Source organism: Taeniopygia guttata, chromosome Z (genome assembly GCF_048771995.1).
Source record: "Taeniopygia guttata chromosome Z, bTaeGut7.mat, whole genome shotgun sequence".
NCBI lineage: Eukaryota > Metazoa > Chordata > Aves > Passeriformes > Estrildidae > Taeniopygia > Taeniopygia guttata.
The window spans coordinates 37085405-37104580 of record NC_133063.1 but is presented as its reverse complement, the minus strand read 5'-3'; the positions used below and the strand labels follow the sequence as shown (position 1 = coordinate 37104580).

Here is a 19176-nt window from a genome sequence, read left to right as displayed (position 1 = left end):
TTCTTAATTTGCAAGGAATTTGTGCATCATGCATGAGATATATGAATATGCAACAGGCTATTGCTTTTAAGGTTATTCCTTTGTTCACAAGGTATGCTTTTCATGACTTAATGACCAAGAGCATCTGGATGTCTGTAATTCTTTGCTTTTTATTGTCTTGTAATTGTCCTAACTCTAAATTGTATTACTCTAACTGTATTACTATTTTTATAATCATTTTATTATTATTAAACTTTTAAAAATTTTAAAAAACAAGTGATTGGCAGTTTTCACAGTTACCAAATGATGACAACTCTAACATCTTCTTTTCTGAAGTCCACTTGTTCAATATCTTTACTGATTCAGTACCAATTGCATTTTTTTACCGTACAGCTTGGTGTCTACAATTGCATGATAATCAATTTATACTAAAGACACAAACCCTTTCTTGAAGAACTGCATAGATTACCATGTAGACAAGAGGTGAGTAGTGAAATGACACATTTTGGTGTCCAATCTTTGTATTAAACAAATAGCAGTAACTTTTCAAACTAGTTTAATTCCATAATTCCTCAAAGCTTTTCTGTATGACTGCACTAATTTTGTCTGGTTTTTTTTTTTTAATTTTATTGGATCTTTGCTTTTCAGAAATTAAAATTACAATCCAACACATAGATGTAAGTCATTTCAAGTTCAACATGTTTTTAAAATCATTAATTAAAGTAATCTAAAAGGCAAAAGACTACATTTTTCAATGTGATGCTATTCAATAGCCTGTCATTAAAGGGATTTTTGCAGGCTTCTCAGGGAGGTTACAGAGCGTCTTTGGTGACATTCAAGACCCACCAGGATATGTTCCTGTGTAACCTGCTTTAGATGACCCTGCCTTGGCAGGAAAGTTGGATCGTTTTTAGAGGTCCTTTCCAACCCTAATGATTCTCAATTTTGAGAATCAATTTTGAGTGGTTTTTGTGATTAAAGTTGGAGGATATGAATAAAAAAAATCCCACTTCAGGTCTCGTGTCCTATTAAGACATCCTGTATGGGCCTGTTCAAACTGCCAAAACCACAAGTCCCCAGGGTACTTCACAATAAAACCTCAGGGTACTTCAGGATATTCCTGTTTTCTAGGCTGTAAATAAATAAATGCCTCTCATATGTGGCTGTGGTTATTACAGTCACAGAAGCATCAAATATTAAGGGCTTGGAAGGGACCTTAGAGACCATCCAGTTCCACCCCCCACCACACCAGGTGCTCAAGGCCTTGTTCAACCTGGCTTTAAACATTGCCAGGAATAGGGTATCCACAGCTTCTCTGCACAACCTGTTCCTGTGTGTCACCACACTCACAGTAAAGCGTTTCTTCCCAGTGTCTCATCTAAATTCCCCCTTTTTCAATCTGTACCCATTCCTCCTTGTCCTATCCCTAAAATTCCTAATGATGAGTTCCTCTCTGGCTTCCCCACAAGCTCCCATATAGGACTGCTGATAAGGTAAGAGGACTACAGATACTCACCACGTACCTGATACACTAAACCAAACACTCTCACCTTCACCATTCGGCATGCACTATACTATATATAAATATACTAACCCAATTCCATCACTACCAACTTCCTCTTTTAGGCCTAAAAGGCCCTCCATAAATTGTGCCGGATGCTCCCGGCACAATGCAGTTTCGTCTTTTGGCTTCCTCCACAGACTACACTCGGTTGAGCCTGTTTTCTTCCACCGTGACCCGCCAGACGCGAGCCACTCGTCCTACCACCGATACCCCGGCACGGCTCCCCCGGCCCGGGGCGGTGCCACGCCTGCGGAGTCCACGGTGTGCGGCAGGGGTGGGACGGCGCAGGCGCAGGCCAGCGGCCGGAGCCGAGGTGAGGCGGGCGCGGGGCCGGGGTGGTGGGCTGTGTTGGTTCTAAGGGTGAAGTTAGCGGCCCCCTCTGCTTTGCGGGGAAAGGAGCGGGGCCATCCCGAAGCCGCCTCCCCGAGAGGTTTAGACCAGATCCGGACGGTGTGACATGGGCCTGATCCGGGCCGGGAAGGCGGAGGTACCGCCGCCGCCGAGGTGGTCGCAGCCGCGATGGAGAGGCAGAGGTGAAAGCGAGCCCGTGGGTGCAGGGGGTCAGTGTGTATGGCTGGCACCACGTCTTCCTTGAAAATCGTAAAGTCACGGCGTCAGATGGCCAAGTCAGATGGCCTTGGCTTCCCGGCTGCCCCTCGGGCGGGGCACCGCTGCCTCCTGCGAAGAAGCCGGAGCGAAAGAGGTTTTACACTTCTGTTGTGAGGTGATAAAGAAAAAAGAACTTCATATACAGAGCTCTGGCGAGTTAAGCTGTGCTAGTACGCTGTGTGTTCCTGCTCCGTTAGTCCCGGGTGGGATTACCTGCTGCTGTCATCTGCAATGCTGCAGGCATTAAGGAGAGAAAAGTTGCCAGCTGCTTATGAGAGGTTTTCCTCAATATGGGTGGGTTCTAGCTGTTACAGTTTTCTGTCCATGGTTGAATTTGTTAGCAAACCTTTTCTATTTCATATCTTCCTGTGTCTCTAGCCTAACTTTTAGGGAAGATGGAACTTCCTGCTGACCTTTTGCAGCCTCATCAGAATGGGGAAACTAGAGTTGGTGGAAACAGCTAGGGAGGATGTTCAGGGATTGTGTCCACATAAGATAAGAAGTTAATCCGTCCATATGTTCTATAAAGTGCTGAGCACTTGTATCATAAGACCCTGCATATGATGTAAAGGATAGATTTATTGTGTCATTTTATGTACACAAGCTGTACGTTGTGCAAGTTCATCATACTTCTCTAGTGAGTAAAGGGCATTTGAGGTCTGACTAGTGATTGTAAAGCGTGCCACCTTTTTATGTGAAACAAACATATGTATATATACAAACTTCCTTCTTGAAGGAAGTCTATGATGAAATCTTGGGTGAAGAAGCCAAATTGCCTCTTGAAAATGTCATTTGGAAAGAAAAGAATTGTGGAAAGGCTTTGATTGGAAGGGACCTTAAAGATGATGTAGTTCCAATGCCCCCTGCTCTGGGCAGCATACCATCCCACTAAATAGTGTTGCTTCGTACTCCATCCAGCCTAGCCTTGAGCGTTGCTAGGGAGTGGGCATCCACTTCTCTGGGCAACTTTTTCCAGTGCATCACCACTGCCACACTAAAGAATTACTTTCTAATATCTAATCTAAATATTTCCAGTCTTGGTTTAAAACAAGTCCTGTCACTATGTGCCCATGTAAAAAGAAGAAGAGATGATGACGTCTGCTCTTTTTTTCCTACCTTTTTTTTTTTTTTTTTTTTAGGTAATGTAAACATTTTAATTAGACAAGAGAGAGGAAACAGGCATGTCAGCTCTTTGTCCACCACCGTCTCCTGCAGTTGCTAAGACAGAGATTTCTTTGACTGGCAAGTCACCATTATTAGCTGCCACTTTTGCTTACTGGGATAATATTCTTGGCCCCCGAGTGCGGCACATCTGGGCTCCAAAGACAGAACAGGTACATCTCAGTGATGGTGAAATAACTTTTCTTGCTAACCACACCCTGAATGGAGAAATACTTCGGAATGCAGAAAGTGGTGCAATAGATGTGAAGTTCTTTGTTTTGGCTGAAAAAAGAGTAATCATTGTGTCATTAATCTTTGATGGAAACTGGAACGGAGACAGAAGCACATATGGACTATCAATTATACTTCCACAAAGCGAACTTGGTTTCTACCTGCCACTTCACAGAGTGTGCGTGGATAGGTTAACACATATTATAAGGAAAGGAAGGATATGGATGCATAAGGTAAGTTTATTGTTCGTTACTTACAATAATTGTTAGATTGTCTTTGTGCAGAAGCAAAAATTGAGATGCTGTGACATCTGTTATGTGGAGTCCAGGAACATAAATTCAAAAAAGGCTGGTCTCTATACAATTTTGAAGGTTAAAGATTATCAGATAATAAATCAGCAAATTCTAGGCTGGGATTTTTAACTATGGGATTGTCCTGGTGATACTATATAGCCTCTACAAGACTTGAAGCTGAAAGAGGTTTCCTGTACAGTTTTTATCATTCCAAATTTCATCTAAATTGTTGCCTTTAATTGTGCTAACATGTGTATTTAAACTAGGTATAATCTTAAATTTACTGTTTCAAATTGTTGTTTCCCTTCTTGAGGTCTAGAAAAGGGAACTGATACAGTTAATCTTCTCATTCCTTTAATTTTTAAAAAAGAGGGTGTTAAGAAACAGTTTGTGAGGACTTGAACTGTGTGGAACTAAAGGGATATCTACAAAAGCACTACTGCTTTAGTCCAAATATTTCTATTCCTGATACTCAAAAAGGAAAACATGCTAAATTTTTCATAAGCGTTGGAACTCTGACCTTTGGGTAAATCATGGATATTGCCTTATTATGTGAAATTTTTAATGTATATTTCTTGAAACTAAATAACAGTCTTATAGTACAAATTAATTTTTTTGTCATCTTCATGGAGTCCAAGCTGCCTTAGAGCCCATCAGCTATAATCAATATGGTGATGCACATTTGTCTGGTATCTTCTGTTCTAAGGCCTGTAGTCAACATACTTTAAACTTACTCTTTCAGTGCTCTTACCTGAACTAACTACAGAAATAATAAGCTGATACTGCTTTTGTGGTGGTGTTTCTTTTTTGCTGTATTGCCTGATTATGAGTGGTAGTGCTTTTTGAAACACTGACTTTTCATACTTTCTGGGATTTACTTTTCAGAGGAAGGATAGTACATCAAGTTCTTTCTCAATATAGTAGAAACACAAAAATTTAATTCCTTATCTAGTCTTTTAAAACTCTTTTAAATGTTAGTGGTTTTAATGTAAGTGAATGCTGTCTTACGTTCCTGATTACATTGCTTCTTTCATTCAGCGTCCTCTGTTCTGACTTCCAATGTAAGCGGTCAAATACGAATTATCCATCATTTTTAGCTGTAATAAATTTTCTGAGTGTTTAGATATTGCTCCATACCAATATGTTTTCACAGTAGAAGTGACCTACAAGCAGCATCAAGAATGATAATTTTTTTTTTTTTTTTGAGCAGGTAGGTTACTTGAATTAGCTGAGACAGCAATTCTGAATTCTGAAATAGATACTTATTACTTTTTTTTTTTTTAGGGGAAGCACAGATCCCTGCATATATCTGCAGTTTTTCAGCTTCATTCAGAAAAAACCGGAAAATGTAGATTGAAATTTAGGCATAATTTGGGGAATAATTGTAACTATGAAAATAAATTAAAACTGCTTCCTTCTGTAGTTTGCATTTTGAGGCATTTTAGCAGCTATGGTTACGTACAGCAAATTAAAAAAAAATTATTAAGTCCTATAGGTATCTGTTCTGGATGTTCTAATATTTGTGAATATTAGGTTTCATTACTTCTGCATAGAGTCACACAACATTTCCAGCTAGACTTGAGATGAGAAGAAGCCTTTTGAACTCAAGAATTAGGAGAAACATGGAGTAGTATTCAGACTGGCATAGAAAAACAGGCGACTCTGAGCAAGTCATGAATATTGGATTAGAAACCCCCATTCACCTTCTCCAATTTATGCTTTGTATGTTTGTCTAATAATTTCAACAGTTGTATTTTTTGAAAAGAAGTGGCTTACAACATTTGTTCAGCCTTAACTTTAAGAAGACTGAGTTTTTAAAAATTACTCTCAAGGACGTCTTCCATCTCCGACTCCACCTCTGGTGGAGGTGCCTTGAAGGAATCTACCTTGTTCCAATATTGTTTTCACTGATTCTTCTTTTAGATGGTTAGAAAAAGTTTCATTGCTGTTTAAGGGCAAACTACTTTAGCTTATTCCCTATTCATCTGCTCAAAAAAACCTCTTGCAAACTCTTTTCACATTTAAGTTGTTTAACTCTGAGTAGATCAGTCACTGGGAACTAATGATTAACCAATAAAAATGCAATAACCTATCAGCATCTAGCAAAAGATACCATTAGTTCTCCCAGTGTCTGCTATTTTTTGTGACTTGTATTGATGCTCCAGTGATTAATGCCAAATTCTCTTTGTGAATAATAACTTCATTCCATTGTAAGTTCATTTTAAATGCAGTTTAGTATTCAGCTGCTAGTTTGTCTCTTTTCAGAGCTTTGTTCAGCCACTTGTACATTGTTTTGTGTACTTTGAGGTTTCATGTCTCCTGTACTTGGTTGTAAAACAATGTTTTGAAGACTTTTAAGCCTCAAGTAGCGGGGGAAGGGGGAGAGAATAATTTGTTTCCCACCCTTCCCAGTCAAATAATTTTTCTCATTCTGAATATCTTTTTTCCTGTTGCATCAGGAATCCTCAGTTTATACTGTATCCATCTGAAAATAAAAATCCATACATAAAGTGGAATTCTTCACCATAATCTGATCATCTGGCATTTTCGTGATCTGTAACGACAAAAGTGTTTTGACATTGTCCTCAAAACCTTCCTTTCCTGCTCAAACATGGGAGATGTGCAGTGGAGGGCAGAGTAGGGAGTTTGATCTGTGTTGCATGACATCACTTCCTCCTAAAGTCAACTCTGTAAAGAAAATACTTGAACATCAAAATTTGAATATAAGAAGCATGACTCTGCAGGGAAAAAAACTGTATTGAGTGACTGGTGTGTGCATACATACATGAACAAATGCCAGAGCATTTATATTTAACTGCTTCTCTTGCTCAGGAGAGGCAAGAACATTTCCAGAAGATTGTCTTGGAAGGCACAGAAAGAATGGAGGATCAGGTAAGGGCCATCTGGTGGATGCATGTGGAACACCATTGCAAAATCATTTGACTGCCTCAGATAACTATAGAAGTTGGTGTTGCTTCTTATTTTTGGGATCCAGGATGATGCATTAGACTGGCCAATAATGTGACATGCACGCTAGGCAATGTTTATGAAGATAGGATGATGGAAGCTGTGATCAAATTAAAGGAAAATATATTTCATCATTTTAAGGATAAAGCAGAAATTTGTGAAGAATATTACCTTTCGGAAAAGGAAACTCATTAACTTGAACTCGAAGTTCTCTAAAGGTACCAGCTTCCATTGAGTCATGCCAGCCTCCTATCAAAGCTGTTTTTCCATTGGGTTAGGTGTAGAATTACAGAGACATATGAAGTCGGTCATGTTGAAATGTGCTTGGAGACTTAATGTATGAGACTGTGAAAATAATTTGATTTCAGAAACTCTAAATATGAGACTGTGTCTTCTTTTTCTTATGATAAATAAGTCAGGAGATTATTTTTGTATGTTAATGAGTAATATGTCTGGTTTTGGTTTCCGGTCTTTGTTACAAGATCAGACTTGAACATAAAATGTTTAACAGTGATTGCATGTAACATAGTATGATCAAATTATCTGACATCAAATACTTGTTGTCTAGGCCAGTCAAAACTAATGCTGAAAATTAGCATAAGACCCATATACATATTTTAGGTGTGATGTTGAGAAGCCAAATACATGTTTCCAGTTTATAATTATTGATGAGCAAAGCCCAGAAGTCTGTGCATCAGTGTCTGCTCATACTACCCTTCCAAGCAGTAGGAAGTTATGATGTTTTGCATCTAATACTGCAAGTTCACATTAGTAGTAACTTCTAATACTACCCAATGTGATTTTACTTCAAGCATCTTATTTATTGTTCAGGGTCAGAGCATCATTCCAATGCTGACAGGAGAAGTCATTCCTGTAATGGAACTTCTTTCATCTATGAAATCACACAGTGTTCCAGAAGAAATAGATGTAAGTTCTTGTTTTATTTTTATTCTGAATTTTTGAAAAGTGACTTTCTCCCTCTGGATAAAATATAGCTTTGGTCCTTTACTTTGGTACTGACTGCCAGAGAAAATGCCCATTTTCCTAAATTCTTGTACACTTCTGTTGCTTCACATCAAGTTCTCCTAAGTGGTGTAATACATGGCAGTATTTTTTATGATCATCACTTAGCAAAATTGACTGCATAGGGTGATGTCATTATATGAATGGAAAGGCAGTTTGATGCAAACCAAAAAAAATGGATTTGATGTTGATACCTGTTTCAGCGCATTATAGTGTTCTCATGGAAGAAGTAGAAGTGATACAACATGCACTAATCTAAAGTATTCTGGACATTTTTTATAGAAAAAAAACACTAGGAGAAACTTCACTTGTGATTGGTGAAGACTTAATAATCAAGTGTCTTTCTCATTTTCAAAATGCTATGTCAGAAGACAGGTCTTCTTAAGATTATTCTTTTTGGGGAAGCTTTACAACTTAAATTGAATAGTTTTCAAACAGTTCCCATGTATCAAAGCAAAAGTCAATTAATTGGAAGGTGATCAGATTCTTGTCTAACTTTTTTTTATATTTACTTGCATTTCAGATAAGTGACACAGTGCTAAATGATGATGACATTGGGGATAGTTGCCATGAAGGCTTTCTCATCAAGTATGAAATTCAGTTTTGATTTATGCTGTAGTAAAATTATTTAAACTTGCGTATGCATCTAAATGTATCTATCTGCATGTGCATGTGGACATGGATTGGAATAGATTTCTTTATAGGAGGGGGAATAATGACATGTATTTGGCTTTTTGAGATTTTTGTTAATAAATGTTGTAAAGTTTCTGTCATTTTAAAAGAATGGTTCTGGGCTAATAGTTGCTGCAGAATTATTTGTGTAATAATAGAATTCCTGTCCAATACATGTTCTTCTTTGATACTTACATTTACTTTTATAAGACTCTTAAGTCAAAGTCTTGCATTTTTTAAAATAGCAAAAAACCTGGATTGTGCATAAATTCTAAATAAGAGTCCTTAATGGTATGGCATATAGCATGCTTATTGTTAAGTTGTGTATTTCTCTTTTCCCCTCTTTTTAATTTTTAAGTGGAAATAGTTGAACTTGAGAGCAACTTGGTCTCTTCCTGTGGAACAGTGTATTTAATAGGTTTTAATTGATGTTCTGTTACCTTTCTTTGTATCTGCTGCATAACTGCATTCAAATATGTAGTGCTTGGTGCCATCTATTTATACACTATCACGTGTGCTTGGAATACTGAAGAAACCATTGAACTTTTGGATTTCAGCAGTAACCTATGCTGCTGTTTAAAGTCCTATGGTTATGGGCATGTAGGCTATATTTATACTTGAAACTTCTCTTCTTGTGGAGGTGACAATTGTTTCATTTGAAAAATCTGATTAAATGTATTAACCTCTGTCTGTTTTTACTTGCAGTGCAATTAGTTCACACCTACAGACCTGTGGTTGTTCTGTAGTTGTAGGAAGCAGCGCAGAAAAAGTTAATAAGGTAACATACTTCCCAAGAAACTGAATTTAAATGCTGATTATTAGAAATGTTACTTGGAACAAAGTTAATCTATAAACATTCTTGAGGCTGAAGAAGAAGGGACTACTGTTGTCTGGCTATCTTCAATTGACTGGTCTAGCAGATGAGAATTCTGCCAGAAAATTGCCTTTCAGTTGTATTATGACAAGTATAAGAAAACCAATGTATTTGACTCATATAGTACATAAATGAGCAGTAAATGAGTCTTGAGCTTTTAAAATCAGGTTTTTTAGCTAAAATACACAAATCGAAGAGACCTGATTGACTTGTCCATTTCAACTATGTCACAGAATCACAGAATGATCAAACTTGGAAGAGACCTTTAAGGTCATCCAGTCCAACCATCCACCTGGCACTGCCACTGTAATCCCTAAACCACTTGACCACATCACCCAGCACCAGATGCAGACGCCTCTTAAACACACCCAGGGTCTCCACCACCTCCCTGGGAAACCTATTCCAGTGTCTGACAGCAGTGGACACAGTGAAAATTTTCTTGATAATAATTAATCTGAATCTCCCCTGTCTTATTTTAAGGCCATTTCCTCTTGTCCTCTCACTGCAGGCACAGCAGAGACTGGAGACACAGGAGAAACTGTTCCTTACCTCACTGCACCCTCCTTTCAGGGAGCTGTTGAGAGTGATAAGGTCACCTAAGCCTCCTTTTCTCAAGGCTAAATAGCCATTCCTCCTAAGACATGTTTTCTAGTTCTTTCATGAGCCTTGTTGCCCTTCTCTGTACACACTCCAGCATTTCATTGTCCTTTTTGAAGAGAGAGGCCCAGAAGTAAAGACAGCATTTGAGCTGTGGTCTCATGAGAACCAAGTACAGGGGGATAATCACTATCCTGGACCTGCTGGCCGCAGTATCCTATTAATACTGGCCAGGATGCCATTGGTCTTCGTCATTACCTGGGCACACTGCTGGCTTATTTAAAGCTGGCTGTCAACCAGCACCCCCAGGTCCCTTTCTCCTGAACAGCCCTCAAGTGACTCTGCTCACAGCCTGTAGTGCTGTATGGGGTTGTTGTAACCCAAGGGCAGAACCTTGGGTTCTGCAGCACTTGCCTTTTTGCACTTTATGCAGTTTGTCCTTGGCCCATTGATGAAGTCTGTCTGATCAGGTCTTTTTGCAGAGCCTTCCTACCATTGAGCAGATCAGCACTCCTGCCCAGCTTGTTGTCATCTGCAAACTGACTGAGGGTACACTCAATCCCCATATCCAGATCATCAGTTAAGATGTTGAATCATGAACCAAGCTCAGAACTGAGCTCTAGGGAACACTGGTAGTGGTGAGTATACAGACAATACCCATGTCATTGGGTATTGTCTGTATGCTCTTAAATAATTAGTCTCCATAATTTCTCCTGCACTGGCAGTAAACTGGCTTCTGTGTCATGAGCTGCTTGTGTTTTGTGGAACCTGTGTCTGTTTCTTCAATGTGAAATAAAAAAACTATGAACAGTGGGCCTGCTGAATAAATTATGTAGTACTTGTAGACTATACATGCTATATATTATGTATTTTATAGCATGAAGGGCTTCTTGCCTTAATGAAATATAACAGGTTTTTTTTTTAAAGTAAAAGTACCTTTAATAAACCTATGTTTTGAAATAAACAGTTCATTATGTTTAATAAAAATTGGGGCAGAGGGAACGCATTGTTTCATGTATATTACCAGGACTGATCAAATCAACAGCAGATGTGGATGCCTGCAAGCAACAGGCAAACCAGAGAAAAGAAAATTCTCAGATCTTAGCTGCAATCATAGCTAACCATAGTTAATATGTATGGTTTCAGAGATTTAAGATTTATACACAATTAAGTTACTGGAAATGTTATATGTTTAAGAGAAATGTTACATATGTACACACATATGCTGTATGTAAAACAAGAGGAAATATTAGAAGCTTAAGTAGTTATAAAAAACTTACGGATCATTCAGTAGTTAATAAAAAGGACCTAATGTCTAAATGGTTACGAATATGTAAAAATATATATCAATAAGCTAGACAGTATAGGAAAAAGCAGTGTAAAAGATTGTGAGCCTCAAGTTACATCCAGGGCATAAATTTCATAAATTAATTCTGTACACGTTCTTATCAGCAGCATGCTCCTTGTATCACAGTACAGCTCTTCTGAAGTAACTGTTTTCTTAATAGCATATTTCAGCTTGCCTCAAAGTAAAAAAAAGAAAAGCATTTGTGGCATGTTGTGACAAAAAGTGTCAGAAATTATGTTGTCATTGTTTTAGGTACTGCAGATACATCTTGTGCAAGAATAGAGTCTTTTCAAATATCTTACAGACACAGATAAGACGCCACAGGTTAAGACTGAAAGATTAGCAGAATGGAATATGTGTGGTATTTGGTCTGATACTCTTAGCTATTTCAGCTCAGAAGTTTGAAGATGGGTGATGAAGTACCTTTGTTCATTGTAGTAGAGAGTTTAAGGAAATTGCTGAGGAAATAAGCATCAATGCTTATTTACAGAGTTGACTGTGCCTGATTTGAGACACAAATAACTGCTATTTCAATATGGAATGAACAAAATAACAGGCTTGAAAGGCTAGGAGAGTAATCACAGTAACTTATGTTTATTAAAAGAAATAAGTAGAATAGAAAAGTGATTTGTTCTACAAATCGGGTAAAAAACAAACTTGGTTGCAAGAATAGTAGGATTTTTTCATCATTTGACAAGAAGTTAGAGTAGTATGATTTACAGCACCGGTAATTAAAAAATAAGTAAAAGTAAGTATGTCACTGTTCTGTGGCCTCTCATAAAGTTTTGGCTTTTCTGATTAGCATGGTGAACTCTTTTATTCATAATTTGAAATGCCCAATACAAGGCATTTCAATATACAGTCTAGTCAGACTTATTTCCTTAAATTTTCATGTTTTTCAAAACTTCTTTTTAATGCAGATTGTGAGAACGTTGTGCCTGTTTCTCACACCATCTGAGCGGAAGTGTTCCAGACTCTGTAGAAGTGAGTCCTCTTTCAAATATGAGTCAGGACTTTTTGTTCAAGGCTTACTCAAAGTAAGTATGCTTAGAAAGTTTTGTTCTTCTGTAGTTTAAGAACATTATTCAGTGTATGTTTTTGCATATGATATGCACACATACATACATTCATGTTCAAAAACATGTGTCATCATCCCTTGATGTCATTTTTTTTTGGCATTGTAACTTTCCTTTTAATTATCTTCATGTTAAAATTGCAAGGCAATCTTTTTATGACACATCTGTTTCTTGTGGATTGTTCAGGATTGTTCCTGTACTTTGAAGTACAATAATAATATGCTCATGTCTGCTTGGGGCTAGAATTCCAAAAGTCATTTAAGTTTTTGTGTTTTAGCAAAACTGTGGCAGGACAGTCATATCAGGCCTGGAGTTTCCAAGTATTTTAAACAGTAACGAGTGAAGATGACTAGAAAAATAATGCTTCTTTCTCTAGTAAGCAGTCAGAACTTACAAGGCAATTATAATATTGTAATGCTAATGGGCTCGCAAACCAGGTGATGCAATACTGTAATATACAGGCCACCTCAGTACCTGTTTTCACCTTTTTGTTAAGGAAATCTTCCAGTATTAAGGTTTTATTCCTGCAGTACAACCATCAGTTGTCCCAAACAAGATACATTTGAACAAATGGGTTATAAAATGTAGGCATGATATTTTAATACTGTTTTGTCCCAGTACAGCTTCATGTTTTTAACTAAAATCAGAGGTTTTTTTCCCACTAAAACAGGATGCAACAGGAAGCTTTGTGTTGCCATTCCGTCAAGTAATGTATGCCCCATACCCTACTACACATATAGATGTGGACGTCAATACAGTGAAGCAGATGCCCCCTTGTCATGAACACATCTATAACCAACGACGATACATGAGATCTGAGCTGACAGCATTTTGGAGAGCTAATTCAGATGAGGAAATGTCTCAAGATCTTATTATCCACACAGATGAGAGTTTCACACCTGATTTGTATGTATTTTTCTCACATCTCACAAAGTTACTTGATTTGGGATAAGAGTTTAGAGTACAGAGTCTACTTGCTAATAAAATACATGGAGCTTCTTAAAAAGCAAAAAAACTTCAGTTCTGGTAGTTACACATGTTTTGGCAGAATTTACCAGGTTCTTCAGTAGTTTGGTTACATCAAATACTATTGAATTTAATTTTCAGTGATAATTCTGACCATGTCATGTTAATTTTATTGCCTGTTTTAATTAGGGGTATAATAGAGCTAACGATATTTGACAGAGACCAGTGGTTTTCCTGCATTTAGTTAATTTCACCTGAGTGCTTTAAAATTCTGAGTTATCTTTAAAAATACCAGAATTGTAATTTACCACAATTTTAAATTTACTTTTAATTTCAACCAGACTATCAGCAGTAATGCTATAGTCTCAACTCCTAGAAGGTTAATATCCCTTACTGCCACATTAACTCACACGTTCATCTGTTTTCTTTTCTATAGAAACATCTTTCAAGATATCGTGCATAGAGATACATTAGTAAAAGCCTTCCTGGATCAGGTAATTGTTGCTTTTTTCAGAAAAAAAAAAATAAACACAGTTCAGGACTTTGACCCCTAGTAACAGATAATTTAACACAAATACATAATTTGTATTTGGTAGCTTTTCTTCACACTACTGCTGTGATTCTTCTCTACATAAGTAGAAATAAAAATATTGATATAAAACTGAAACTCCTGCTTAAGTGTGAAAAACAAGGGACATTTTGTATTGGTGTGCAACAGTGTCTACAAATACACTATTTAAAAAAACACCTGACTGGGAGTAATTTCAGATAATTATCCAAACAGAACTGTAATACAGCTTCATTTATTGAATCTGAGCAGACAGGAAACATAGAAAGCATGCTGACTATGTACAAATCTGATGTTATTTGCCTCCTTTACTATAATTAGGGATGTCTACCTAATATTCTTAATTTTTAACAGATCTTTCACCTGAAGCCTGGCTTGTCTCTAAGGAGTACTTTTCTTGCTCAATTTCTTCTAGTGCTTCACAGAAAAGCCTTAACTTTAATAAAGTACATAGAGGATGACACGTAAGTGAACAGATAAAGGAAAGCAGATTTAGAGAAACTTCTTTTGTTCTTTTTTAAAACACATGTTTTTATTTCCTTGCAGGCAAAAAGGCAAAAAACCTTTTAAGTCTCTTCGTAGCTTAAAGATAGATCTTGACTTAACAGCAGAGGGCGATCTTAACATAATAATGGCTTTGGCTGAGAAGATTAAACCAGGTCTACACTCCTTTATCTTCGGGAGGCCGTTCTACACTAGTGTACAAGAACGTGACATGCTTATGACATTTTAAAGTCTTCCCTGCATCTGCTATTGCAGTCCTGCAGAGCATGAAATCTGTCAGTGGGACCCCCACACTGGTCGACTGAGGGTGAAGCATCAGGTGCACAGTAACACTGAGGTGTGTCTCAAGCAGTAGGGGTCTTGTTAGAGGGAATTTCAGCTTAGCTAGATATGCATGACTTTAATTAATTGGTCTCTTCTGTGTGTTTTTTTAATTGTAAATGTTAACAGAGGTTCCTTGGCCATATTGGCTTAGTGGATAAATGTGGATATGTTTTGGTGTATGATAAAAGGAAGCATTTTAATTTTTATTCCCCAGAAATGTCTTTCAGGTGTGCATCAGATTTTCCCTGTTCTGCTGTGTCAGTATTTTCAATGTCCTCACTAACCATGGAGGTTGCAGAAAATGCACCTTCCAAGAGTTGCAGACTTTTTAAAACTGCACGTATGCAATTCTTAGGAAAATCTCAAATACGACTTTTACTCATCTGACTCTTTTAACACTACTGCCTTCTTCCTTTAGAGCATTTAAACATATTTGCAGTTTTTAATATACTACAAAGTGCTATTTCTGAGTGCAGACTGTTGATTATTTGCAGCTTAAATAGCAGTAGTTTGCACAAGGGAATTAGATCATTACTCAAGCAGCTCTGTGCATGGAAGTGCCAACCCAGATACTCCTTTCATATATTTCTGGACTGTCCTGCAGTGGAGTGGTCAGTCATCAGCTAACTGAGGTCTTGCAAAATACAAAACAGAAGACTTGTGTCATTCCACAGCAGTTGTCAGTCCTTCTGTGTGTAAACTGCTACTGGTAGTTGCACTGTCAGTTTCTGTGAGGTTCATAGAATCATTGAAAATGGAAAAGACCTTCAAGATCATTGAGTCCAACCATTAACCCAGAATTGTCAGTCCACCTATAAACCTTGTTCTTAAATACCACATCTACACATTTTTTTAAGCTCTTCCAGGGACAGTGATTCTACCACTTCCTGGGCAGACTGTTCCAATGCTTGACAAAATATTCACCTTAAAGATTAATCTTGACAAAATATTCATAGTAAATATTCAGATTAGACCCTTCCAAAAAACATCAAGGTGATAGCCAAGCTAAAAGATAAAACTGTATTTTCTTTTCATTTACTTCACCGTTAATATATTTAGTAATCCTTAATTTAGAGATGTGCACAGCTATGAACTAATGGAGTTAATATTTTAGTAAGTTAACTCTTGTCATTAAGCTTACCTATCTTCTTAGTTCAGCCTAGCATATCTCCAATTTAGCTAGAAAATCAAAACACGTTTTCTATTGGTCTGTCTCAACCTTTCTCAGTAGCATGTAGAGCAGTGCGGTGTGAGGTGAATCTAGACTTTTTTTTGACCCATAAATAAGAGGTATATCTGTACTGCAGGTTGTTGTATTTCTGTCCTTTTTGGACAGGTATAGGAATTTATTTCTGTCGTGTTTCAGCATAAAGTTATAACTCAGTATTCATTGGAAAAGGGAAAGAGCTGCACTGACTGGAGAAACCATGGCTGCTTTATAGCTTACCGTGTTTATAACTCTCCTTTGTAAATAGGTTTCTGGTTTCAAGATAGCTTTTTAGCATTACTTTCATGCAGTGTGGCTGAAAAGTTAGAAGTTAGATTCACATTTTTCCTGGAATGTCTAAAATTCAGATTTTAAAATAAATACCGTCCTTTATTTAGATGCCCAAAATTCCCTTACATTTTCTGAAAGACAGAAGATTCTCAATAAAATATTTATAGCCTCTAAAAGATGTGAAATTGAACCTCATCTGCACACTATTTTTGTGAGTCTGCACCATCAGTGTTACCAGGTTGCAAAAGGACTGACATTTTCTGCAGCCATCTTTTTGCTGTACATGCTTGTGTACCTCTTGCACTAAGCTTGGTGATTCATCACAGGAATTTGTCAGAATTACATGTTACTTGTGCTGAGATTGTCATTCTACCATTACTGCTCCCTTTTACGTTTTCAATCAAGACATTAGAGCCTGAATGTGCTTAAGTTATTACTCTCATGGGTAAATAGTGAAAGAAATGTAATAAACACTGCCAAAACCTCTAATGTAGAAGTTGTGTAAAAATATAAAAACTTTAAATCTGCGGCTGAAATCAATCCTTTCCGCTTAATAAGCATTGGAAACTCAACACTGACACTACTAACAGTGAAGCTTTTATTTACTGAAGATTCTGTCACTTTTTGAAGTTATTAAAAACTGGAAAATCAACTGCTGCTTTTGTTGCACATTGTCACAAACGCAGAATGTATAGTGAAGTACATTGTTATATGCTTCTGCATGTTTTGTTGTAAATCTAGCTCAGGAAACAAAGTAATAAAATTCATGCACAATTTTTGGACTTTAATTGTTGCTGAGTTTTTCACGGAATTTCTGCACTGTATCTAAAAGCATCATTATATTTTATGCTTTGAAAAGAAACCTTTCTTCCTTCTTGTTAAGTTATGCTTGGATGTTCTGGTCACTAATGAAAGTCACATGTTATTTAGTTCCTTCATTTCTGTTAAGGACTTAGTCATTTCAAGCTGAGACCAATGGAACTTGCTATTCCTCTAATGTACTCAATTATTAATTTTAAAAACTTTAAATCCCATAGGTGAGAGGTTAGAAGTGTTTTATCTAGCAGTTATTGAATACCTTTCTTCAGGATTTTATTTCCTTATATTTAAAAGAACATGGCAAATTTATTTCTTCCAGCTGGATTTGAAAAGGAAGTACTGTTTTCAAGCATTTTTAGTAGTACATTATTCCTGGTCTTTTCACACCTAAAAAGGTAGCACAGAAAGATATCCACTGGTGTGTCTTACTTATTAGGACCACAGAGGATATTCCCTGTCTATATACCAGTATGTTGTAATGTCAGCTTTATTCTAGAGCAAAATAGGCATTTTGGTGATGTTCTTATCTCTAAGCCAGCAGTTTGTTACGCCAATACAGAGTGCCACTTCTGCACTCAGTTCGGTACTGGCAAACAATGTTAGAAAGCTTTCTCTTCCTGTTCTCAAGACCTGTGAGCACAAAGGAATGTGATCCAGAACATGAGAACAAACAGGCAGGGTGGTCCCCTCTGTTGTCTAATCAGAGCCTACAAAGCAAGTACTTTATCCTCTTCAGCAGCGAGGAGGCACAAGCCATACTCACTAGTATGCAAAACAGACTTTTGCATAAGAGTAGAACTTGGTTGTCTTGTTTGCCTGTGTCCTGACACAGAGCTCCTGTTATACTTCCTACTTGGGCAAAGCACTAAGGAAGCTCCAGGGCAGCATCTGCTTATTTGCAAGGTTGTTCACATGATATTTCAGTTATAGGAAGTAATTTTCTCACTTCTCAAAGCCATGCTGTTCATATGCCTGCCCAAAAGTTTCAAACGCAGAAGACTTTCACTTAAAGTTCAGAACTATGAAGTAAAGGATGCATTCCTGACAACAGCCATCAAGTAAGTCTGACTTCGGTTCTAAATAAAATAATAGAGGTACCCTGCATTGCTTGATTAGCATTGGGCAACTTTTAAAAGCAAAAGATCAGAGGAAAATTACTTAACACAGAATGGCAACTGTTAATTGTTCCTTTCTTTTAGATACTTCTATCTTTATTGTCACATAGATGGAGGAGGCCTTTGACAATTGGAAAAGATCCAAAAGACTGAGAAAATGCACACTAACCAGTTTTACTCAGGTATAGAACAAAATATTGCCGTGTGTCCTCTTAGACTTCATGTTTTACCACATGAGGGAGGAAAATATGATTGGGAGTTACCAGCACAGACTGACAAAGTGAATAATGCTTCATTCACCTCCTTATATTTTCTGATAAAATGACTGTATTTGAGGATGTAGAGAATGGGATATAACAGTTGACTTCAGCAAGGCTTCCAGCACCCTCCCACAATCTCCCTGTAGCCAAGCTGGTGTTGGGGTGGGGGTGTGTGCCCCACAAGGGCAGTATGTATCTGGTTGGTTGTATATATTTGGTTGGGTGGGCTTAGATGGGATGGCCACTGGGTCATACATGACTGGAGGCTGGTGCCCTGTGGGATCCCAAAGGGTCTCCCCTGGAATTTGTCTTGTGCAATGTCTCTATCCATGACCTAAGAATGTGTCCAAGGCCTTCAGGTTTGTAGGTGGTGCAAAATCAGGGATCACTGTTCAACATGCACAAGGGCAGGGCAGCTGTTCCTAGGGACCAGGGTGGGAGGAAAGGATCAGTTCTCCATATCCTTGGGGTACCAGAAAAGGCAGCCTTGCCCTGGGCAGGCAGTGCTCTGGAAGCCATGAGACCATGGGCAGCTCTGGGGAGAAGGCCCTGGGTCCTGGTGAGCTTATGGCCCAGGAGGACAGCTGGGCAGTGAGGATGCACTCAGAGAGGTGGTGCTGATTCTTTACCTGGGGGGTTTCCAAGCTTCACAAAATAACATCCTAAGCCCTAGTCTGACCACAGGGCTGAGCCTGCTCTGAGCAAGAATAGGAATGGAGACCCTCTGA

General features: G+C 37.9%; 1 protein-coding gene across 2 annotated transcripts; it reads left to right on the top strand.

Annotated features, from left to right (window-relative positions):
* Positions 1-377: 377 nt before the first annotated feature.
* On the top strand, positions 378-17042 carry C9orf72 (C9orf72-SMCR8 complex subunit). Of its 2 annotated transcripts, XM_072922896.1 has the most exons (12): positions 378-462; positions 1681-1856; positions 3292-3777; positions 6670-6729; positions 7636-7731; positions 8351-8415; positions 9205-9277; positions 12239-12355; positions 13065-13300; positions 13797-13854; positions 14283-14392; positions 14475-17042. In XM_072922896.1, the coding sequence occupies exons 3-12, from the start codon at positions 3334-3336 to the stop codon at positions 14659-14661; spliced, it is 1446 nt and encodes a 481-aa protein (XP_072778997.1). In that variant the 5' UTR covers positions 378-462; positions 1681-1856; positions 3292-3333; the 3' UTR covers positions 14662-17042. The 2 variants fall into 2 exon arrangements, with proteins under 2 accessions (XP_072778997.1, XP_002192828.1); XM_002192792.6 differs by lacking the exon at positions 378-462 and having other exon boundaries at positions 1676-1856.
* The last annotated feature ends 2134 nt before the right edge of the window (positions 17043-19176 follow it).

Coding starts and splice junctions, on each gene's coding strand:
- C9orf72 (XM_072922896.1), top strand. CDS start 3,334: ATGTCAGCTCTTTGTCCACCACCGTCTCCTGCAGTTGCTAAGACAGAG. Junction 6,730..7,635: donor CAGAAAGAATGGAGGATCAG/GTAAGGGCCATC, acceptor TTTATTGTTCAG/GGTCAGAGCATCATTCCAAT. Junction 8,416..9,204: donor CATGAAGGCTTTCTCATCAA/GTATGAAATTCA, acceptor TTTTACTTGCAG/TGCAATTAGTTCACACCTAC.